Source organism: Falco punctatus (assembly GCF_963210335.1).
Source record: "Falco punctatus genome assembly, chromosome: 1".
Classification (NCBI taxonomy): domain Eukaryota; kingdom Metazoa; phylum Chordata; class Aves; order Falconiformes; family Falconidae; genus Falco; species Falco punctatus.
This window is the reverse complement of record NC_137580.1, coordinates 115,292,043-115,316,998: the sequence shown is the minus strand read 5'-3', so window position 1 is coordinate 115,316,998 and position 24,956 is coordinate 115,292,043. Positions and strand designations below refer to the sequence as shown.

Genomic DNA, 24,956 nt, shown 5'->3' with positions numbered 1-24,956 from the left:
GTACACCAAGCTTTTTACAAAGCATCAATGTTAAGATGTTTTACCATGCTCTATCACATTCTCGGCCATTTATACAGAATACGCCATACCAAATGCTACATCAGCTTAAGACATTTTTAAAAATTAGTATTAAAAAGATACAAAGGCATGTTGGCTTTCATTTGGGTTTTTTATTAAGACATGAGAGTTTTCTTTGTTTTCCTAAGGAAGTCACTAAAAAAATATAATAACTTAATTCGTAAGGACAAGATTGGTTAAAAACCCAGCCTTGCTCACTTGGCAGCCTTCTGAGCTCGTACCTCTGTTGCTTCCATTAGTCTAACAGCACCGCAGGCTGCAGACGTGTCCTGCGGGGTCTCAGCCTGTGCTCCAGATCTGTCCATGCTCTCAGTTAACATTTTTGTTCAGTTTTCACCGCAGCCAGGAAATATTCCCGGCCAAACGCTAAAAGCAATCTTCAGCCAGACAGGGGATTTCAATCTGGGCCAATTTCACATGGGTTCAGCCCTTTGTCTTTTGCCTCTTTGTACATCCTTTGGAAGTCTTTAAAACGAGGGGCACAGCCTAACCTGGCCTCCCCAAAGTGCATGCGTCCCGTGAAAAGGAAGTCTCCATCTCCTGGTTTCACCCCACACTCCAGCAGGGTCTTTATTTGTCCTCGCCAGTTCCCACTCTCCCCAGTGAGCTGAAAGACTTTGCTCTTCTGCCTGTACAGTTTGTTGACACCGACGTGAATGATGGATTCTTGCTCTTCTGCCTCGTTCGTTACATCTTGAATGGAGCCTCTGATCACTGGGAACAGAAAAAGGACGTAAGGACGAATTACCCCAAACCCCTCTGGAAGAACGAGGTCCCAACTCAGCCCCCTGCAGCCAGGCAGTTCAGGGGGCACCGATGTCACTACACCAGCCCCAGTTTTGGCCCTTTGTTATTTTCAGAGTTAACTTTATGTATCAGTAACCTCCCGTATGTACTTGCATTTTTTACAGTTTATATTTGTAACCTGTCCAGCAAAGGACACCCATGTATTAAATTTAAACACAAAAATAATTACATCAGAAAAACAGCATCAATCATGACGAAGAGTTCTAATGAGAATGTTACGCACGTGCTTCATGTTCCTTGACAACGTACTTTCTGTTCTTCTGCCATCACAGATACCAACTAATATCAATTTCCCCTTTAAAAGGGGAAGCATGGAGAATTATTGAAACTTTTGGTCTTTCATCAACTGTCCATTTTAGGGCAGCAAGTGAAGATCCCTCCTAGATGCATGCAAGTCTTCGGACTTGTGGTTGCTGGGTCATTCTCTGTCCACCCTGGGGAAGTGCCTGCTGGGCACAGGGGTTTGGTCCTTCACACCGTGTCCTCCTCCCCCAGTCACACACACAGCCCCTTCAGACTACATCTACTGCTGGTGGAAGTTGCCAAGTGTAAGTAGTGTCCATCGGTGTTGTGTTTATGGATGTCACATTCAAGCGAGCTACCGGGGGGAGAAGGGACGGGGGAAGCAAAGCAACAACTCACCAAAATCACTAGTGCAGACAGCCAAGAGGACCTCTGTGTCACTGCATGGTCGGCAGGGAGCTGGAGAGAAAGGGTCAGAATTAGCGAAGGACCAGACAAGAGTAAATAAACACAGCGGTATCGGAATTAACCAAACGCACGCGTACGCATGGTCCAAAGACCTGTCAGGCATCAATAAGGCTACCAGACGCGGAGGCTAACCTAGTCCCCACGAGATGTTTGTACTGAAGGAGGAATATGGATCTCTTTAACACTCCTGCTGGGATATATTATCTAGCACACACCCCACACACTCGCTGCGCTTATGCAAAATATATTTTGATACTGGGTGCATTTGCAGAGTGCTCTGCTGTAAATTCAAAGCTCTCTAAGGCTTTGAAGATCATGTGCCTTTTCAACTCTGATGGCAAAGCTTCTTTCTTACAATTTCTATCAAGTGTTGTCGGGCTATTTCACAGCCATTTAGTCTATCACCACATCAAAGATCCAGGAGGTTACAGAGTGGGAGAGGCAAAGAGGGGAGGAAAAAAAACCCAGCGCATGTGTTTGAGGGCGTCAAGGCAAAGCTGAAAGTGGAGCTGGTATCTGTTAGAGCTCAAGCAGCACAAAGACCATTTCCTGTACTGCTGGAAACGTTTGGGTATCTGCACTAATCTAATCAATGCAAGAATGTGGCTCCTCTTTGTACTCAGCCAGCTATTTCTGAGGAGAAGGTATTGTAGTTGCCCTACAGATGTTTCTATAATACCCTGTTGAGCTCAGGAATTTGCTTACTGTCAGGGTCTGCCCTGCCCAGCAATGCGATGCCTGTCCACTGGCAGCTGAGGATCAGAGCCCGCATCCTTCACTCGATGCCATCTGGAAGCGGCTCTTTCACATCAGTCAGAAAAAACCGAGAACCCATCAGGTGTGCCGCGCTGCCTGGACTCACGCAGAGGCTACAGCACAGCAGGGCTCACGCCAGAGACGCGGCGAAGCACTGGAGCTGCAGCATCCTCACCACACAGCCCACGACCAAACCCCAAGCTGAAGCTACTCCACTCCTCCCCACCCCAAAACATTTAGGTTTTGAACCTCAACATCTGAAAACACTTGGTTACCAGATTCCCAAATAGTCACACCCTTCCTCTCACCCCCACCCGCTGCCCGGAGAAGTTTATCCATTGCACCAAGAAGTAGATTTAAACTAAACAACGCGTAGCTCGTGCCTCCAGTGTGCAGCTATTAGCCTTCCTCCGTCAGACAGCACAAGCCATTCTTTAACATAAGACATGGCAAATCTCTTATTTTTTCCAAGGTCCCAGAAAGGCAGTGATCCAGAAACGAGGATTATTGAACCAAATCCACCAGATTTGCTCCAGTCAGATGATTAATACACAGTGTAACACGCTGTTTAATAGGATTAAAGAGAATGTAAAATGCACATTTCTGGGTAGGGATGTTTGAAGGAATCATTCAAGAAGGTTAAAAAGCTCCAAAAGAAGACACAAGGAACAGGCAAAATAGTTTTGTTAAAGCATCTGGAATAGTCGGGCATTTCTCTTTAGGCGAGTCTGAATGCCTCCAGGGCCCTCAGAAAGGAGTCAGCCTCTACTGCCCTTCTTCCCCCCACGTACCATTTCAGCTCTCTTTTTTGGGGAAAGTTTGGAAACTGTTTAATATCATGAGAAACACAGAGCCAGCCAAAGCCTGGACGTAACTGGAGTACTATAATAAATGCAGTCTAAGGATATTTTAATTTTTAGACTCAAGAGATTTTGATTAGTGGCTAGACCAAACATCCAAGTTTCATCTGACAAAATTACAATAGTCACGTAACATCCTACAACGGAGTCGTTTCATTCATGGCACCTACCACACTCCCGCAGGGCAAGTGCCCCTCTGCCCCAGCCCCTCTCTGCCCACATCAGCACCTGAGTCAGATCAACCGAACAGGGGGAACCTGCAAACCTGCGTGAATGCTACAGCATCTTCACGGGGACAGCAGCTCTACCAGTGCAGCACAGCTAATGGGCAGCCTCAAAATCCACAGCTGGATTTCAGACACTGGATTTCAGATATTTTGCTCTGCAAAAATCTAATAATAAAAAGGCATCTCAGCCTCTTCAAGTCTGAGTGAAAACAGTCTTGGTTTAGACCAGACATCTCTGTAGTTCATCCAACCCCATCAGAAAATTGAAAGAAACCAAAATGACTAAGCCATTTTTGTTCTTGAAAGGAGTGCAACACAAGCAGCAGCATTAAAGATGAGAAACAAAATACTTTAAAAGTGGTTCCTTCCATTTAAATACACTGACACTATAATAAATCAAATGAACAAATCTCCATGTATACACGGAATGAAATAAATTTAATTGTGGACTCTTGGCAAAATCCTGCATCCTTTTTAAACTCAAAAGGAAATTAAAAGCGCTCAGCATTGCTCACACTAGATCATTACTTAAAGCCTACTTCAGATCCATGCTGACTCACAGCAGTTTGGTGGCATGCAAGCTTATTTAACAACCATTTACCACCACCCATCCCTGCAATACCAGACATATGAAGAACAGAAATCCTCTTCTGTGGAACAACTCCCACATCTGCATTCACAGAGTATCAAATACATCTTGCAAGTGGCAAAAACAAGGTATGCAAGCACAGATGGAAAGCGAGTCGTGAAGGATTACTGCCGAGGTAAATGGACCATTACAAAGCAAACAACATTCACTCGCTACCACCAAAGCTTCATTCCTATACCGTCTCATAAAAGAAAAGAAATCCTTAGGAGGAGGCAATGCCTACACTTTCTTTTGAGCCAGAGCCATTGAGAAATGTGCGTGTTTATGCCGCACGTTAGTGATTTTAGCTGCCCAGCGCTCATTCCCTGCGGGAGTGGGCGGCAGGTGTTGTCCTCCGGACACCTCAGGCTAAAATGTGAAGCATCCTTCTAACTAAAAAAAGAAAACCAAAGCAAGCACTTCACTCAGGCACAACAGGTGAAGATGTTCATTTTCTGGGCCCAGCTACTAAACAAGCCGGCTGTGTTTGCTGGCCGCCCGGCTCCCTGGGGATGTCTCGAGGGCTGCCCAGGTTCTTGCTTCCAAAAGCAAGTCTATGAACTTGCATCAACAACAATATCAACGTCAGCTGCTCTAATTCCTTTAAACTCGATAAGCCAAAGAGCCTTAATTCACACAGCAGCAGGGGAAGGGTGAAAAAAAAAAAAAAAAAAAAAAAAAAAAAGGAGAAAAAAGCAACGTTTTATTGAAGCCCTCTAAAGCCCAGATGCCTATAACTCAACTCCACCGCCGGTGGCATAAAGCCTGCATTGTGCACGTCGGCTGCCGACTCTCCTGGGAATGCCTTTGATGGATTTTGACAGTATCCTGACCTGAAGTAACCTGAGGCAGCCCTCTCCCTCCACCCCCCCAGCCCAGTGCCTCCCAAGGCCTCTCTATTCACCTCCCCGCAGAGGGAGATGTAATTACATCATTCCTCACAAGCCAGCAGTCATGTCCCAGCTGCTTTGAGCGATTTGCCCTCTGAACCTGATGTTACCGAGGAGGACGTGGGGATACTAACAATAGACTGCACTTGTTGGCCAACAGCTTTGTCAAACACATTGCTGGTCCTCTCCGCGGGGAGGCAGAAACGCTCAGGGAGAGAGGGACGTGCCCCGAGGAGGTGCCATGAGCTCCAGAAGGTCCCCAGCCCAGCCAGCACCAGGGAGTGAGCTGTCTGGTGAGGATCCCCTCCTGCACTGGAGATGGATCTCAGCGCACCTTCAGTGCCGCGATGGATGGTGAGTCTCTCCTGCCTCCAGTAGGTGCGGGCAGGTGTTGCTGCCCTTTCTCAGCACTCACACTCCTCCAGTCCTTCCTCCTTTGGTCTGAGACTTTTGCACACAACCCTTCTATCCTCTGAAAATAGGAGACGGGAGACATCAGAAGAGCCACCACCACGGTTTAGGATGGTGGCTCTCAGCAGGACGCATCCGAAGGGAGACGTGCTGCCTCCAGCTGCGGGTGGCACAGAAACCACATGAATGGGCCTGACCTTCTTCTGAAATATTTGTGTTTCAACAGCCACCTGTGGGTCCCACTGACCTTCCCTTACCCCAAAACCAGCCTCCAACCTATACGTAAGAAGTCTCTTCTGGCTGCCCCAAATCTTCTCAACCCGCTCCACCACCTCACAGCTATCACAAAGACCAGATGAAGCAGGCTGCAGGCCTCTACCCACTGTTGGTCCCAAAGTTCCTCTTGCTGAGCCCAGGAGACCTTCCCCATCCACCCCACAGCTCGGGGCAGGCTCTGCTGAGCACACATCGCTGCTCCGGCAGCACGCACAGGAAAAGAAACACCCTTTAAGCAGAAGTGAAAACGTTTAACACAAAGTAATTGCAGAAAACCGCTTTACCGAGGAATACCCTTTGGTTTTATTAAGAAGCTTGTATACGCATGCAGTGCGGTAGAGGTGTGGATGGCGGGGGAGGGAAACATCGAGCTGGTTGATCTACTCTTCCAGTTTCCGTGGCACACATCACCCACACGTCAGTATTTCTGAATAAGCCTTTGAAGAGCAATCAGACCTTTTAAGTATCAAAAGCTCCCGAGGAGGCCCAGGCAGGGTTGGAGCATTATTTTCTGTTAGTTCTAGGTTTAAATATTTTGATTAAAACCAGTAGCCTTTCCTCTTGCACGTTCAGCAGAAGACATTCAAACGGGTCTTGCTGCAGCCCAGGTTGGTTTAAGCTAAGCCCGTACTGCAGCACCTCAGGCTGGACCAGCGTAGGGGCCCCAGCAGAGCATCCCCCAGATGAAAGCTCTCAGCCTGACATCAACATCAGCTCATATGGAACAAAAAAAACACCCACACCCTTCAAATTCTTGCTGGCAGCTCTGTAATTGCAACTGTACTGGAAAGGGCATCATAGGATGAGTGTCCTTCCTGGAAACAGGGAGTACAGACTTCCGAGAGCAGGTTATAAAAATAGATGCGGTTTCTCCAATGACTCTGCATTTCTCAGTCATTTTTCTGAATCCTAAGCAGAAATGACTACTTCTCAACCGATGATGGTATCGGTGATTTAGCTGGGAGACAAGAGGTTGAGGGCTAACATCATATGAGCAAGAAAAAAAAATAATCTTGCCCTGATCTTGCTTTAACTAATTAAAAAGTAGAATTGTTGTAATTACTTCTTCCTGAGTTTGCCTAGGCTTCCTCTCCGAAGAGGCAACGCTTCTGCCATGGAACAAACCTCTCACAGCTCACGTCCCAAACAAAAAGACCTGCTGCTTCGCCATGGAGGCAACAACCACCCTGGTTTATCAGGCTCTGACTAGTCATCTCCTTTCTAGATACATCTTCAACTTTCCTCACCCCCTCAGAAAGCTCTTCCTGAGCACGCCAAAATAACATTCAACCTCAAAACACTCACAGCCCCCACACCAAGACACCATCTAAACTACATCAATGCATCTGCACGCCAGCGCATCTCAAGTGTAAAATGCACACGCTAGCTGGGAGCTCAGGCCAGCAGCGCTGCATCCAGCACACCTGCATTTAACTCTGCAGCCACGCAGAGAGGGAAAACGTGGCCAGATGACACAGAGCATCTCCACAGCTGGGCTAGAAGTTATGACACCCAGTCACAACACACAGAGGAGCTCTCTCATCACTCTTTTGTTTTACAAGGTTTTCCTGTCTTTGGATGGGATAGAGTTACAAGGTTTTCTGCAAGCACTGCACTTTTTCCAGTATGTAGGAAAACACCAAGTCAGGGAACAAACACAAGACCTGGACTGGTGCTGCTCCCAGCCACTTGGTGCAATAAGCCTTGGACACAGGATCCAAAGGGATTGTGCTGCTTCGATGAATAGGTTAGTGCTACGAGTAACATACTGAGAGAGTTTCTGAAGGCAGAAGAATTCATCCCCATATTTGCTAGAAAGTTAATCTGAGCCCCTGTGCTGAGCAGAAAAGGCAGCTCAGAACAAGGATCATGAGCAAAGACACAAAACTCAAAGACTCCCTTCATCTGTAGCCAAAACACAGCCAAGATTTGGTACAGGGCAAGCTGGTGATTCAGCAGCTGGACCAAAACCATGATGTTGCAATGGAGATTCTCCTCTGACTTCTTTACATAAAGCAGGGATACTTGTGATTTTACCTCCTCAGAAAAGGACGTGTCACCTCCAGTTCCTTGCCTTAGCTCGTTTCCAACATTCAGTTCAACTCGCACATATGCACAAGTTTCCAGAAGTAATTTGGAAAATACAGACACTGGCCAAGAACAATTTAAACCTGCAAATAAGTTTAATGAAATGCAGACTCTCATATGCTGTGGCATGGGTCGTGCCAAGAGAGTTGAGCTAATACCACTTCCTTCCTGCAAAGAAAGAATAAAAAAAGCATATTGTAAACCTCACCATTAGAGATGTGATGACCTTTGTGTTCTGAGAAATGTTAAGACAAGAAACCACGAACCAGAAATTTATCTTTTCACAGAAATGTCTTCCAAGAGGGTATTAAAGTCCTTCAGAACCAAAGAATACTATTTATGTAAACAGGACGAGAAAGAGATTTGGTACTAGGCAAGCTCCATTTGCAACAGCTTTCAAAATGAAACTTGGCTCAGCAGCTACAGAGCACGTAAGGATCCTCTGGGATTGCAGAGTCAATGCCTTTTTGCTGTTCCAAGATGCAGCACCCATTCTAACAAATGAGCTGAAAGGTCAGCTTGAAACACAAACAGCCATTTGTTTGAAAACTAAAAAAAAAAAAAAAAAGGAATGAAAAAAAAACAACCCACAGAGCAGTTTTTATTCAAGCAGTATTAAACACTGTTAAAGTCTATATCCAGGCCAATGCACGAGCTGCATCAATCCAGGAGAAATTATGAGAAGCGTCGTATCTTTCAGACACTTCTTTCTGTTCCACCTCCTCTGGGCTGTCAATTGCTCCTCGGGAAAAAATAATGCCTGTCCCAAACACCATCTCCCTCCCTTCCCTGCCCACCCCCCCCACCCCCCCCCCCCGCCGTATGCGGCCAAGGGGCGCAGTTCAGCCTCCATCACTCCCCGACCCTCTGCACCCTCCAGACCGCGGGGCAGTGCAGGGGCGCGGGGCTGGGCTCGGGGCTCCCACGCTGCCGTGGCAAACCCCGGCGCTGGGGTGCACGGTGACGTAATGGTAACAGGATGGGTGCCAGCTCCCAGCCCAGCTCCTACACTTACCCGTTGCATCACCAGCACTATAAAAGTCCTCAGTTACAATCAAGTCTGCAATTTATCATGTCCAAAAAGCCCTCCCCAGCAGATCAGATTTCCGGTTAGATTCCTTCTGTCTGAACTGCAGCCGAAGAGAGATGAGCCCAGCAAACAAGAAGCATCTCTGGAACTGCACTAGCCCACATTTCCTGCGAGCAGCATTTGCCATCACCTGCCATTCCTTTGCTTTCTCCCTCCCCTTCCTAACTGCAATTAAAGAGAAAAGCAGGCCGCAAGGTAACTGCCAGGGATTCCTCCTGCTGTATACGCACAAGACACCAATATAAACTCATTAAAAATATATAGCTATTTGTTTATCTCACAGAAAATACCTCCCTCCTTCCTCAAACCTACCGCTGTTGCCCAAGGGAGATTAGGGACGAGGAGCACTGGGCAGGTGCGATGATGGCCAAGCTGCTGGGAGGCAGAGGTGTCCCCAGACGGATGAGGGGCTCCCCCGATCTGACCCTGCAGCTGGGGCAGGACCTCTCTCCTGGCTGCCCCACCAGAGCAGCTGCAGCATCACACCTCCACGCTGCCCAGCCACCACCCGGCAGCACAGGACCAAAACAAATATTTCTACTGACTCAAAACCCACAAAGATTTATAGCTTGGCTCATCCCCTCCTAAAATATCTTTTTTCTTCTAAAGAAAATGTCATTCCAAAGCCTTGTAAAAGCACGCACTGATCAGCTCTAGGAAAACATGAAGTTATAAAGAAAGTTTTGATGTCTTGTTTGGTTTTGTCCCTGACAGCTAATGAAACACTCAGCTGACATATCATACAGTGCTTGCAAGGCAGAAAATGAAAAAGTCAGGTGGTTTTTCCTCCTGTGCCCTGGGGAAGCTGCGCAGCCGGGCGTGCAGCCCTGGTGCCAGAGCCCCCCCTGCTTCCCTGCCAGGGCCGTAGGGAAGGTGGGAGCCAGCACCCACCACCAGGCTGGAAACCCACCAGGAGCACAACACAGAGCCTTCCCTCCCGCCCACCACCCTCCTCCTCGGCCGGTCCATTAATGCCTCCCGTGGAGCAGGGCAATAGAATTAAGTAACAAGTGGCTGGTTAAAGTTAAACCCTAAGAGTGGAGTAATGACAGATCAAAGATTAAGTGAGCCTTAAAAAAAAAAAAGGGGGGGGGGGGGCGGAGAAAAAAAGGAAAAAAAAGTAGCATATGTGCACTCACATCCACACAGGTCCTTCTTCCTGTTTCTAGAAATCAAATTCTTTTTGTATGTGGGAGAGCTTTGAAGGAACAAGGCCACTTTTCATTTTAAAACCATGTTTATTTGATCAGCCCGTTCTTGAGGAGGACTGTGGAAGGGCTAAATCCCATGCAGTCAGATCCTCAATGCCATAACATTGTCCAGTTAACCCAAAAAAAAGTTACTTAAGGTTTTCCATTTGTAACAGGAAAAGCTTTAAGATACATACACCCTTTCTTACCTAGCAACACACATTTATTTGTCATATTAAGGTCATTCACCTGGTTCTACATAAGCTTGGACTTTTTTTTTTTTTTTCCCCTTAAATTTCTCACATCCACTTACACATAGATGAAGCTGGTGTAAAGCTACTAATAGCTCTGGTGGGGTAGAGGTGCATTCTCTATGAACAGGAATTATTCGGCAGGGGGGTTAAGGCAGTGGAAAGACAGGCCAGGCTCCATGTGCATCTCCCAGCACTAAGGATCCCTACAGATCTCCCAGCAGCAGGGCTGCGCTCCAGAACAGACACGGGCAAACACCAGAGTTAATACCTGTTGCAGGATCGATGGCCAAACCCCACACAGGGGTCAGAGCAGTGCAAAAAGATACCCAAGGAGATGCCCACACAACCCATACCAAAAAATATCCTTCCACAAATTCCAACCAGCAGCAGAAGCTAATGCTGGATCCGAGCTGCACATCACATGGTGGCAGCTTTTCTGACCCAGAATTAAGCCTCCCAAGGTCAGATTTCACATATCACAGCTTTGGATCCAGGGGTAACTTCCAAGTATCTGTGCAATATTACATATTCCCTGGCTTCTCCAGCAGATTAAGGCCAAAGAGATTCTCTGTTGTGCAAATCAAGGCCCTAACACAGGAAAAATTTGGCCCATGTTTCAGTAAGTTCCTTATTCCTTCGGGAAGGTGGGGGGTGGGAAGAGGAATGCGATTCCTCCCACCCTCCCATCCCTTCTTTAACTACAGCCTCTGGAATTAGCAACCTAAACAGTTTTGCAGAGCAAGCACAGAGCATTATTAAGGACTGCCAAGCAACTCGGCTGGATTGCAGCTCTGTTTGGGGACGAGCTGCCGCGGTACACAGAGGTCAGCGCAGAGCAGAGCCCCAGCTGCCCAGACAATACACCTGACTGCTTATTGGTTTTGACTGCCCACTGAGTTGGGAAATAAACTAACGGCATTTGTGGCCAGTCTAGCAAAAATAAGCTATTTTCTTACCCCCTCTCCCCTGCAGCTGTGTATTTATCATTGCAGCTCCATTGTCACCTCCCTTGCCCACCGCAAAACCAACTACTGTCCTGGCAACATCAAAGGACAAGCAGGGCCAGAGGAGACTGCTGTCAAACTCATTTTCTTGGGGGAAGGAGAGATTAAATTAGGGCGTCTCTCCAATTTTGGTTTGGGTTTGGGGTTTTTTTTAGGTGAAGACTTCTCAACTCAACATGTTTCACCTTACTCGGGCTCAGATCCCCAAAAGATCACCCTTGCTCAATTTAAGAACACTAAGAGCCTGTGCACGCCCCGAGCATCAGGACTGCACTTTGGAATCATTTCACACACAGGAAGAAACTCAAAAACTTTGCTCTCAAACTCTCACTCCCCATCAATCACCCATTGCAAATCTGACCACTCCAGGCACGTGAATAATTAGAGCAGGTTTCTAGCTCCCCAAAATGAGCACCACTCCAGGCTCTGTTACACAGCAGCCAGCCTGATCAATTCAGATGTTGACCCATGACACCCAGTTCAGTGATGTGCCCTCAAAACACACCTTAAGATGTGTTTGTTCAAATACATACCAAGTTAGTTGTATCTAGTTTTGTGTGATCATTTACTATGGGGAAAAGATGTGAAAGTGCCTATGGAAGACCTCCCTGCAAGGAAGGTGAGCACACAAAAAACTACTCAGAAAACAACATATCCTAAAGCAGCAGCGTCAAAATGGTCCTTTATAAGGCCAATAACTGATGTGCATTTGGAACAACAGCATTAAAGGTTGTTTTCTGGTGGTTTTGTCTTAAAACTTGCTGCTGACCTTTTAGAGAGTGAAAAAGTATACCGAACAGCAGCAAAGCTTAAGCTGCAGCAGCGAGCCTCCCTCACGGGGCACCCAGACAACGTGTACTCGGACTTACAGAGCAGACCCCTCGACTTTGCCACTTGCTGTGCATTTCGCCAGCAAGCCCTGATGGCAGAAGTGCGATACCAGTTCTGAGCAAATCAAACCAGATCACACTTGCTTTTTTTCCCCTAACACAGCTTAAGCCTAAGAGGTAGGAGGCTTTTATCCTGTGCAAAAAGCGGGAGGAAGGACTACAAAGCAAGCCATTTTCCTGATCTCATGGGGTGTTTTGGGATACAGACCCCTGCCAGCCTGCGGCACGCAGCTGTGCTCTCCCCCAACCACGCAGCGGGGTGCCAGCATCTCAGATGGTCACAATGACTCAAGCAGAACCTGCACTAAGCATAAAAGTCATGGGGAGTTTCAGTTTAAGTGTTCCAAGTGCCTCCTTCCATCACCTCTTCTGCCAACGGCAGCGATGAGATGAGTGCTGCGGGGACCGACCCCCATCTCCACGTCGCAAAGCCCTTGGCCGAGGGCGGACACACCAGCCACAGCCTCCTGCCCTCCGGCCTCTGGGACACAAAGCAAGAATGCTTCCACTCCAACAAGACGTGAAAAATACACCAGTATATCCCCTGCTCCAGCATATTCAGTCTCCAAGAAAGAAAAAGAAAATAAATTGTATGTTTGGGAGCAACCAGAGGAAAGCTTGAGATCAGGAGCCTACGAGCTGCGATGACACCTGGCAGAATACCTGCAGGTATGGCAGATTAGTGCCCCACCTCTGCCAAACCCAAACTGCATTAAAGATCAAAAGTTAAGAGGGGTGCTTCAAAAAGCCATTATGTTAGTAGAAACACCGGCATAGCCCAAATACTTATGAGCTCTCTTAATTTCCAAGCTCTTTTTCTCAGGCCAATGAATTAACAGCATACAGGAAATAGCTGAACACTGTTCTTAATTAGTTAACTAGATTTATCCAGTTTTGCCTTGTTTTTCAGACACCCACTTGAGTGCCGTACCTCCTATCTATTAATATTCTCAGCCAGGTACCCAGCATTAATAAAGAAAACGTATAAAAGAACCTGCACTAACTTGGTAGATGCCATCAAGATAAAGGGACATTCGTGTTAAAGTTTCACTTCTTTACTACACAAAAGCGGGTGGGTAATGAAAGGGCTTTCAATTTACCTTCTGAGCTCTAACAACCACATTACAGGCATCCCTATGAATGAATGTGCAATGGGAAAAGCAAACTACCCAGCTTACATAAAGCACGATCCAGAGCTCCAATGCGACACTCTTGAAACAGTCTTTAGGTAACAAAATAAAGGTCATTTGGTGGGAGGGGGGAAGAGGATAGAAGTTCCTCTCCAAAACGTTGGGTCAAACCCACAGATTCTTGTTTCAAACTAGTTGAGCAGAAGCTGAAGAACTTCAAAATCAAATGACTTTCAAGGGCCTTTCACACTTTTCCTAGGAATTTAACCCAAGCAGCTTGCTGCGGTGCAAGGCAGACCTAGGCCAGGAACACACTCCACTAGAGCCAAGAAGCTCATGTGGATCATCACCTTCGGACAACTTCTTAGAAACTATATGGCCAAAACCCACTTTTGCCAAAATCTCCACCTATTTGACAGCACAGGCAGTACAGCCGATAGCCAGGGTGCTTTCTTTCAGCACAAGCAGAAAAGATATTTTCTTCCAGCACAAGCAGAAAAGATTAGAATCAACAGAATTCAACAACTTAAACAAGTTCTGCTGCTTCTCAAATGGCCTCGGGCCAAAATGTCACAGTGCCTCAGTTCTTCAGCTGGGCAAACACCACACCAAGGCTTCAGAGCCCTACTGCCAGCCTGAGCTGAAGGTAATGGACCATCAGTGTGGATGGGAACCGCGTAGGGGTCCAGCCCAAAACCTAATCTGAAATCAAAAGCACTGTCAGTCACCCATCACTTTGGGTACCAAGAGGAGAACACACCCATCAAGATGTCTGAATTGTCAAGGTGACCCTAAGTCTTAGGGACTACTCAGATAAGATGGTGACAAGCATTTGCGGCATGCTTGCCTTTGCTCCCCTTCCCAGCTTAAGAAACTACAAACCTCCAGAAACGCGGTTTTTTGCTTGTCACTATCACAGTAAAAACCTTCCCATACAAATTTCAGCAATCTGAATGAAAACCTATCAGTATGCTACCAATACTTCCTACAGTTAGGGAAGTCTTAAGAGAATGCGATAAGGCAGACTCGGAGCCAAGAAAAGGGTTAAACCCCCAAAATCTGGAAAACTGAAAAGACTGCAGTGTGCCATTCAATCTTCCCAAAGGGAAAGGCCAATTCAGAACCTGTGTGTTTTCTACTGAATTATTTGCTAGACTCTGATTAAGTGGGAAAGAATGACTGTAAACTAATAAAACTTGAGGTTTTCTAATTAAACCACAGGCACCCTGCCAAGCATTGTTGATTTGTTGATGCACCCTGCAATGTCAGGACTCTGAGGACACAACAGGTCATTAAAGTATTAAACAGATGACTTACACTCTTTAATCAGAGCTGGGATGCCAGGTCAGGATGAGAGAGTAAACTCAAGGGTAGAGTACAATAATTATCACCAGGAAACAAACACCATTTAGGGAAAGTGGAGAGAAGTTGTTAGCGAGTAGTTATTGCACAAGGAAAGGGCTGGATTGCTGAGCCCCACACCTGGGTCTTTAATGATAGTCATCTCCCCCACTCCGCAGCGGTAAGGAAGCATCGCAATATTTGTGCTTGTCAGATGAAGCGTTGGGCGCGAAGCGAGACCAGGAAGCTCACGCTTCCTCTGCCCAGCTCTGCCAGCACATCTCTGCCCCCTCCGCAGCAGCAGCTCACAGCTTTGTCACCTCTTCACAGAACTGCCCACTCTGCTGAACTCCGTCAAACTGCAACCAAGATTGAGCAAGCTCGTTTTTCCAGTGTGCAACAGCCAAAAAAACGCCATAAGCCACATTCGTAACCAAGGGACAGAAGTGTGGTTGGAGAGAAATGCAGAACCTTAAATCCATTTTTCAGCTCCTTTAAGGTCAGCACTTGCCTCCGGCCTGAGCCTCCTCTCGGAGGCAGAAGTCACCAGTGAGTTCAGTCAATGGGTTGTAAACTTCCCCTCCAAATAAACAGCTCAGTAAAGGGCATTTCTTTGGAGGTTTCACAGCAAAACTAGAAGCAGCTCCAGAAGAAAGGAGGTCCACGAACTGCAGAGAGCCCCAAATATATTGCTCTATAGAAGCCTCACAAGGCAGCTACTTGGCAGTTTCCCCAGACATATAGATATTTATAGGAGAATAAAAGTGCTCATCTGACTGAGTAGTGGAAAGAGTCATGTATGGCATTTTCATCATGTTTTCACCCCCCGACGCCCCTCCCCAGAGTCTGAGGATCCAAAAAAAGGCAAGAGAAATAATTTAAAATACAATAGAGATTCCTAGTTTGCCCTGAAGGCTCTGCTGATGAACTATTAAAAAGCTGCTTCTGTCCAAACAAGACACTGGGAGCTTGAGGCTGATAGCCTACCACATTGTTTCAGAAGACAGCACTGAAATTCAACCAGTGTCTGTTACAGCTGAAAATACAGCAGTCACAGAAAAAGTGATTTAATATGCCTATCAAAGAGGAAGGCTGTAATTGGATTCAGTCCTCAGTTTGACTTCTGAAAGTCTCTGAAAAAAACTCCCATCAGCTTTAAAAATCTCCAAGATTTTATGTGGAACGAAGAGCACTTAGTTCTAAAAACACAGCAGTTTGTGCTGGCTTGTGATGTTAAAGTATGCTAGCAGTGAGTCCTCTTGATTTTAGAAAAGCTCAGGAGAAACCATATCTGTGTGCAAACTGAAAGCAGCAGCGATAAGCAGTATTTCTTGCATATTGCTTTACTATTTGCAAAAGCAATTTCAACTTTATTGGGGGGGGGGGGGGGGGGGGAAGCATAGGAGTTTTCTTGGTAAGTTTAAGTGACTTATCACTAGCCTGCCTGTGCCTCCATCCTCACAGCTTGTCAAAGAAAGAAGCACTGAATCTGGGAACATTCTCAAAATAACTGATTAAACAATGTATTTAATGTTTTCTGCAATGGAATTTTACTACATAGCTAACATTCTGCACAGCATATTCATCTTTGCAGAAACGATCTCACTGGGAGAACAGCTCTGCAGCAGACACTCTTTTTGCAGCAAAATGCAGAAGCAGAGAAGTCTGCTTAAAACGCAGAACCCTCGATCCTAAGCTACAAGCTGCACACCCGGGAAGAGTAAAGGCGGCAACGTAAATATTTGAGTTTGTGTTTATAGGTTTTTTGTTTTAATGGCAAACACGCCATCTATCAGCTAGCGGGGTCACTGCATTAGCCCTCAGCCAGCTACCACCTCGCTGAGCTCAGAACTGTTCATCTCAGCCCAACAAAGATCTGTACTGAAGAAAAAAAAAAAAAAAAGCCACATCTGAATTGGTCTGCCGACATCTAAACGCTAGCAGGGCGGCGAGTATGCACAAATATACGAACGTATAAACCCACAGTCCTGTTGTGGAAGGCAGCCAGGGGTGGGGAGAGGCTGGGACTCAAGTTCTGCAACCGCTTATCCCAAAAAAGGACGAGGGATGCGATGCCCAGATGATACAGCAGTTTAATTAGCCACACCACTGCTTATCAAGTAGCATCTCAGGCAAAGCATATGGCATCACTGCTGCAGAACCTACACTGCCTGCGCCCCGCGCCAGAGGCTCGCTTTACACCGGCTTTTACCCTGCGCCATCTCAAGGGTGCGGTGAGGGCTCTTCACCCTGCTGCAGGGCTGCCTGCGCTCTCCACTTCAAAGGAGAAATCTGGTTGCCACCACGGCCTCCCCACTTCAAATACCTGAACCTTGAAACCTCCCTAGTCATCTGGGACAAACTACCCTGGATCTGCTATTCCTCAGGCTGTTCTGGAAATCTCCCTTGGTTTGGGGGATAAAAGCTAGAGGCAATTCTGCAGGGACGAGATGCCCAAACCAGATACCGCCTATCTAAAGAGAATTACCCCTTCCCCCGTCATCCTTTACAAATGCTAGTTTTTCTTCTTCTCAAACTAATTGATTTGCACAATTAGGTTACACCTAGAGCTATTGTTCCCAAATGGTATTTAGCTGACTATTTAGAACCAGACTTTACAGGCTTGTAAACTCTTTCAGTTTGTCCACTCCCCCTTCCTACAAGGTCTTCCTTGGTGTAAAACTCCTCCCTACAAAACTTGCTTTTCGTAATGGTTGAGAGAGAAGACAACACCGCCACTGTGAAAGTATTGTCATGGTGCTGAAGAGCTCTGCCATGGCACAGTAATGCTCGAGGGAGTGTAATAAGCAGAGCTGAGGAAGGAACACACCATTTTCCTTGTTTAAAAAAAAAAGGAATAATTAGGTCAGCAAGTAGCAGTAGTTGCAGAGGGGAAAAAGAAACCCACGAAAAAGGAGTTCCTCCTTGTTTAAATGTTTATTATTCAAAACATGCAGCGGGGTCTTAAAAACTGAGTTAAAAAGTAGTTAGAAAACTGTTACAGCAAGGCTCAGAAGCCCAGTTCACACTGGAGTTCACTGCAGGGTAAAGCCAGCTCCTGTGATTCACCCCATGCCTGCAAGAGGAGAATCGTCCACAATGTAGCCCTTAACAAATCATCTGGAATTCAGCCTATGCTACCAGCTTCCAAAAAACAACAACAACAACAACAAAAAAAAAACAGAAAAAAAAAAACTTCTTCCGCAATAGCCTGTTTATAAAACATGTCCTTAAAAGCACATGAAATTCAGACCCAACCACTTTCCCATTCGCTCATTCTGCCATCTGTTATGCATCCAATACAGTACGTGAAAATATGACCAATATCCCAGAACTCACCAGAAACTGTGTGCAAATCCGATGCTACCCCCTTGCTCATCAGTTCGTACTGGAAGCCTGTAATCTTCCTGCTAATGTCCTGCTGAGGAGTGGCCTCAACAAACAGCCCCCCCTGATCATAGCTGAAGCAATACACTTTACTGGGGCTGCGATCTCCATCTCGGACCAAGAGTTTCAGTTCTCCAGTTTTTTCCAAATAAATATTTGCTCCTGCAGAGTCCTTGAAGGGCTTTATGCAAACAGTCAAATGTTTGTAAGAGGCAGGTGAAGTATTGGGTCGCAGGTTGACTATGAGTGCTCCCGTGGGATACATCCACTCTATTGACCCTTCAGAACAGCGGAGGTAGACCTGTTCAACATCCTTCTTGTGAGACTCATGAGTTAAGCCGCTGGGGGAAGAAAGAAAGAGAAAGTTAGAGAAATGACAGAGCTAGTAACGTGACTGTCATAACCTCAAACCTTCAAAGACCCACATCAACAAATGCAGGAAACCTAAGGCAGTATTGAGTATTAGCCCATCCAGTTCAACAGTGGTCAGAAGTGCTTGTCTATTAATATGATGTGACAATTTCAAATCATCTCCCGAAAGAAAAAGTCAAACCACTAGCAACTGACTTTAAAATTAAATAAGATATAAGCACATGATCAAAAGCAATTAAATTACTACAGCCTCGGTTACTGCCCATCACCTGAGCTGTAGCAAATGACTTGGCACATACTAAGTAAAACACGTACGCTTGAACTCCCTTCCTGGTGGCTTAAACCAGCACGTTCTCCAGCTTCACAGATCAGACTCCACCTTTTTCAGAGTACTTTGTTCCCCTTCCAAGTCTATATTCCCAATGGATCTGAAACTGGGAGGGATGCCAAGCTCGCCCTGTGACCTGGAGCAAAGGGATGCTCTGGATGCTACCAATACCCCCTGCCCAGCTGGGCAGCCCTGATCTCCAAACTGGGAGGTACAGAGAGGAGAGAAGACAGTACACTCCCCAGTCACAGCTGGGGAAGCACTGAACTATGCTGCTTTCTTTGCTATGTACCTGTTCCCCCACTTCTCCCCACTATGAGGTTTAAGCTTGACTTCACACTTTACTGCCCAGCTCCAATGGGCTACAAGCATTCACACAGCCATGGGTGTTCGGCAAAAAAGAGAGCCCATGGCCAGTTACTATTGCTGGGGCACAGGATCACCGTCAGTCCTGTCCCCTTACCAAGCACAAAATTTACCCAAAAATTAACACCCCAACAGCCACTTTGAGAGGCAGTGATCAGAGATGGGAAAGGGGATCCCAGGGCCAACTGCTGGTGAAAGGAGAGCAAACTGCCATGCTAAAGCAGGATGACTAGTAAATCCCTGTGACTTGCTTGCCCACGTCCTAAACTGAGGACAGCTTTAAACAGCTCTTGCTGCCTGTCACTGACACTGGACCAGCCCCACAAGTTCTTTACCCAGAGTGACTCAAAGCACTAATATTACCTGTGTGCTGTAGGCACTCCAGTTAAAAGAAAAAGTTGTGGGAAGCCTGGTTTATTGGTTGCAATATTTGGGCCATTAGGCAAAAATCCTCTGGTCTCAGTCCCTGTCCTGTCACAAACCTATTATGCATGTATGAGTAAATCACTTCACCACCAAGCTTGTTCCTCCTCCTACACTTTGCGTACCTAGCTCCCAAACATAAGCATCTTTTACTCTATGCCTGTAGAGCACCACCCAAAAATGAGATCCTTCAACGCAGCTCGTGGGTCTGCTTTACCACACTGTAGAGAAGCTGCACAACATTCCCACTTGCAGGCAGATGAACCAAGACAGGGAGAAAATAACGGAAAACGATTAAGTGACTCGTCTGAGGTTACACAGGAAATCTGTGGCAAAAAACATATTTTAGTGTAGTACAATGACATGAAGTTCTGGTTTCTCAACAGAAACCTCCAAATACACAGCTCCCCACCCTAAAGCTATATTCAGGTGCTGAACAGGGTCTAAATTCAAGTCAGCATTTAGAAAGTAACAAGAAGCCATGTGCAAAAGAAGGGGGGGGGGAAACCCCAAACATATGGTTTGCATTTACTGTTGACGTGACTCATTATTGTGAGTGTCAGTGTGACCCACTTGATAGAGGTTACATGAGGAAGCTCAGAAAAAAAAAAAGTCATATTTAATAACAATAGTGCCTCCAAACATGTGCTTTTGAATAATCTTGAAAGCCACATCAAGAACACAGATGAGGAGAAGAGAGGGACAAGTTTTTGACCTTTAGTCTCTTGCTCTCAAACTCAGTAGTACTTAACACATCCAGGAAACTTAACTTGCAATGGGATATTTTAAGTTGACTGTAAATCCACATCTGGCCCACAAAATCAGTTTTCACCACAGCATGCACATGATGCCACTCAACAGAAAACACAGAAGTCTGTTTATGTGCAAGCAGTGAATAAGTAACATTAAAGAGTGTAAAGCTTATCCCTCAGCAAAGGGGCAAAAACCTACCCTCAACACATCACTTGTTCCTATTCAAGACATCAAAACAAGCTGCAGAGGTTTCGCAGGACTTACACTGGCAAATTCCACCCTGGATCCTGAGTGCTTAAACAGAGGGAAGACACCAGGGGCAAAACTCTGAACTCATGCAGTGAAACTGCTGTTGCATGTGATCACCACGACACCAAGGCAGTGAATTTCTGCCAGAGAAAAAAGCCTTAACATTCATTTTGTTCAAACGTTTATGCTGTTCAAACAAAAAACAGGGTGGACTCTGAAATTATCTTCTGAAAGCCAATTATATCCCACAGGCAAGAGTGATGCCATTAGACAGATACATCAAGCACAAGTACCTGTACACATTAAGCCTTATAATAAAGGATGACTCAAAAGTTAAGCAGATTTCAAAATACATGCTCACATTACTTAACAGCAACCACCTTCATCCAGTAAAACCTGTCACTTTGCTTTCTGTCAAAATGACATGTCACTGCATTGAGAGATTGTTTAGTTCTCACTAGCCAGTCATCAGACACACCACGTCTGTAAAATAATGGAGGTCCAGAAGCCTTTTGTGTTTTTTTTCCCTCAAGCTCATTTGAGTTTTGGTTTGGTTTTTTTAAGTATACAGCAAGAAGATAGGGCAGCTGTTTCATAGTTACAGTGACGGAGGAGCCATCCATCCTCCCTTTCAAATCTGTGCTGTTTATTGGGACTACTTTACAACAAGTACTACTTCCTCATACCAGTCCATGAGGACATCCTGAATCACTGCGTTTGTCTCCTCACTCTTCTCCCTTTCTGGTTTCAGCCATCCCCCTATGCCTGCCCTGAAAGATCCATTACGGTATCACTGCAGTAAGCTTTTATGCTGCAACGTGCAGCAGGTGTTATTTAAAGAAAAAGGGAGTGGGAGGAATGTTCACGCTATCTACTTTAGCTGTTCACTTTATTCTATTACAGGTGCTCTGAAGAGCCCTGGAAGTACCCCATGTCCTCCCAGCACCCCTCAGCCAAGACAGGGAACTTCTGCTCCTAACTTGGAGTTCTTAATTAAAGACGACAAACTTTAGAGAGCATCGAGACTTCCCCATAGCATCCACTGGTGCAGAGGACAAGATCAATGGACATAAGCAGCCACATCAGAGCTGAATTCTCGCTCCTACAGCCTGCAGCCAAAACCAGCAGACTAGCATATTCTCAGCATGTCACTGAGGCACTTTTGCCCAAAGCATCAAGGTCATTGCAGCACGAAGCCCGAAGTTACAGCAAGAGTAATAACCAAACACACATCAGAGTGAAGTTTCTGCTTTCTTATGGACAAAGCATTCCTGGAAGCTCTTTGCCAAGCTATTTATTAAGATGCTGCTATGGACTACTGAGTATACTTAAATTGCAGGTGTCAAGCTGTGCATTGCATCAGATTTCCCTGGAAGCATGAAGGATATCTAGAGGAACCCTACTGAAGCTCTTCACCCTACTGAGGGATATAAGCTTGTCACTTCTCTACAAGCTAATGAAAAAAGTCATACGCAAAATATTCTTCCTCTAAGGTTGTTGCATTTTAATATGGACATGTACATAAAGGTGAGAAAATATCTTCAGGTTTACTGTAGGAGATGACTGGACTCTCAAATCTGCCAGCACGAGACAACCTAGAACTTCATTGTGGGAAGAAAGACTATTTGGCAGCTAAGTTCGTAGGTTTTTCAAATAGTTAGTTAAGGTAAAAAACATCACATGACTTCAAAACATTATATTCCACATACAATATCCTTTCTGACCCATACAGCTATTAGTATCCACACTGCAATATTTAATTAGATGGTGTTTACTGGTACATCAAATTACTTTTCTTTCCTTCTTAACTGCTAGTCTTTTAGGACAAAGCAGATGATATTTAACAGCCTTAGGACTGCCAGCATTTTTGCAGACAACTGTTTGCTACCAGTAAGGCCACAGTCAGCCTGGATTACTTCATCTCCTCTCAAGCCTCCTGTCCACCTGGACTCTGGGAGTCGCACACAGCGAAGGCACCTAGGCTGAGCAGTGTGCGCAAGAAGGCATCTCTTCCTTCCCTGTGCCCCTGACAGCATCATCACAAAGCTGTCACCACTTTGGCTCACCAGAGCAACAACAGGCAAGAGAGTCCAAGCTTGCATCACCAGTTCACCCCAAACTCAGTTACAGGAAATGATATTTCACTTCCCCCCCACCCCACCCTCCCAAGCATCACCCCCTTAGTGCATACTCAAGGCACTGCTTATTCCAGCCCTGCTCAGGTGACATGGGTGGTCACTGCTTGCTCTAAGAAAACAGGACAAAAATAAGAGCCAAACAGGATGGAATTACTGGGGTTTGTCATAATTCTTTTAAAAAGCATGTTACCATACCATGCAGTAAGGTCCATGCAGCCTGCAGCTTGGATGCTGAGGGATGAAAGCAGGTACAGCTTTGGGGGCTGGGGGTGTTGATAAAGCAAAATGATGTAATTAGGAGTTTGCCACAAAACTCATACGTTTGGTCCCTATCAGGCAGACTCTCCTTCAGGGGGATTCACTGCAATTAACTACGCATCAATAGCCAAGAAAGTTCAGAAAAAAGTAAATCCCAAGCATCTGCCTGTTTCAGACAGTAACAGCTAAGAAATTATGATGTTGAGAGTCAGTCCAGCTGTTTCCCCACCCTGAATTCTCCCTCCTCCAAAATACCCTACTGACAGAAGCTGGCCAAAGTTTTATTTTAAAGAACATCAGACCTGAGCTGAACGTTAGAGTCAAATCGTTTTACTCTGCAGGTTCACAAAGCCTGACACAGCAACGCTTGCTCGCGAGCAGTCGCTTTTTTAAAACTACGAGCAGCCAGCAGAGGAGGTCACAGACCCAACCACACACGTTAAACTTATTATAAGCAATTAAAGGGAAGATAATTTGGGAGATAAACACTTGAGAAGTGGAGAGGTTTCACAACCGGTGCAATTACAATAAATCAGGAGCGAGGGCGCCGGGCCAGCCCCTACCCCGGGGGCTCATCGCCACCACCTCAGGGGTGCCCGGGGAGGGCGGGAGGGCGACCCGCAGGTGCATCGTACCCGCACCGCACCCGCAGCGCATCCACCCGGGCCGCGGCGGCGGGAGAGGCCGGGGGCGGCCCCGCGGCTGCCCCGAGCCTGCCCGGTCCGACGGGCGGTTCGCGCCGGGAACGGGGCGCCGGGGGCCGTGGGGAAGACGGTCGCAGGGAGAAACTTCTCCGCGGCGGACACGGCACCGCCCTCCTCCTCCTCCTCCCCAGCCCACCGACCGCGCTGCCGGGCAGGGGGAGCCGGACCCGCCCTGGCCCCTCCATCCCTCGCCGCCCCGGGGCCGCTGCCCCGCGGTGAGCCCGCCGAGAGGGGCCGGCTCCGCCGGGAGGGAGGCAGAGCCCCCCGCCCTGTGCCGCCCCGCAGCCGGAGGGCTCGCCCTTTTGTTTTCGGCACCAACTTCTTCCCCCGACGGGATGGGGGTGGGTGGGGGCGGCGGTGGCATCTCCCGCTCCCCCCCGCCCCAGCCCGGTGGGGTCTCTCCTCACCTCCCCTTCCAGTTGCACAGGTCGCTGGAGTACTGAGCCACGGCACCGCCGCCCAGCAGCAGCCGCAGCCCCAGGAGCAGCGGCAGGAGCCCGGCGGCCGGGGCGCTCCGCATGGTCCCCCCACGCCGCGACCCCCCGGCCCGGTGCGAACGCGGTGCAGGCGGCGCGGAGCGATGCGCGCAGCGCCCGGGGCTCGCTACATGGCGGGCGGCGCGGCTACCCCATGCCCGGCTGCGCGCTGCGCCGCTCCGGCTCGGCTCTGCAGCTCGCACCGGCTGGCTGCGGCTCCCAGCTGAGGGGCGGGAGCGGCCCGGCCTCCCCGAGCCGCCCGCGGGGACCGGCTCCTCCCCGTCCCCCGCCCTCCCCCGCCGGGCCGGCACTTGCTGCGCCAGCAAAACGCGGCGCCGGATCGGGGACCGCCGCTGCCCAGCGGGCACGGCACGGCACGGCCCACTGCTGCCTGCCCGGGCCCTGGCAGGTGGCCCGGGGCCTCAGCCCCCCGCCCTGCCGGCTCCCGCCTCGGGCTGGCCCCGGCCTTGCCGGGGGGCGCAGGGAAGGACGATGCCCCCCGAGCGCGGGGGAGGAAAGGTTTTGTCTGGCCGGGAAAGGCGCTGGGGGTGCCCGCGGTGCCCTACCACCCGTCCCCGGGCCAAGTGGGTGCCCGCGGTGCCCTGCCACCAGTCCCCAAGCCAAGTGGGTGCCTGCGGTGCCCTGCCACCGGTCCCCAGGCCAGTTGGGTGCCAGCGGTGCCCTGCCACCGGTCCCGGAGCCAAGTGGGTGCCAGCGGTGCCCTGCCACCAGTCCCCAGGCCAGTTGGGTGCCAGCGGTGCCCTGCCACCGGTCCCCGGGACCAGGTGGGTGCCAGCAGCACAGCTCACTGCAGCAGGTTACTCTGCCCACAGCCGAATCTCCACCTGGGCGTGGTTCCTGAGTGGATGGA

At 47.9% G+C, this 24,956-nt stretch overlaps 1 protein-coding gene across 1 annotated transcript; it reads right to left on the bottom strand.

Annotated features, from left to right (window-relative positions):
* Positions 1 to 150: 150 nt before the first annotated feature.
* METRNL (meteorin like, glial cell differentiation regulator) lies at positions 151 to 24,316 on the bottom strand. The gene is made up of 4 exons (XM_080401031.1): positions 24,017 to 24,316; positions 17,971 to 18,359; positions 1,528 to 1,587; positions 151 to 792 (listed from the first exon to the last, which is right to left on the bottom strand). The coding sequence occupies exons 1-4, from the start codon at positions 24,127 to 24,129 to the stop codon at positions 476 to 478; spliced, it is 879 nt and encodes a 292-aa protein (XP_080257157.1). The 5' UTR covers positions 24,130 to 24,316; the 3' UTR covers positions 151 to 475.
* Between the last annotated feature and the right edge of the window lie 640 nt (positions 24,317 to 24,956).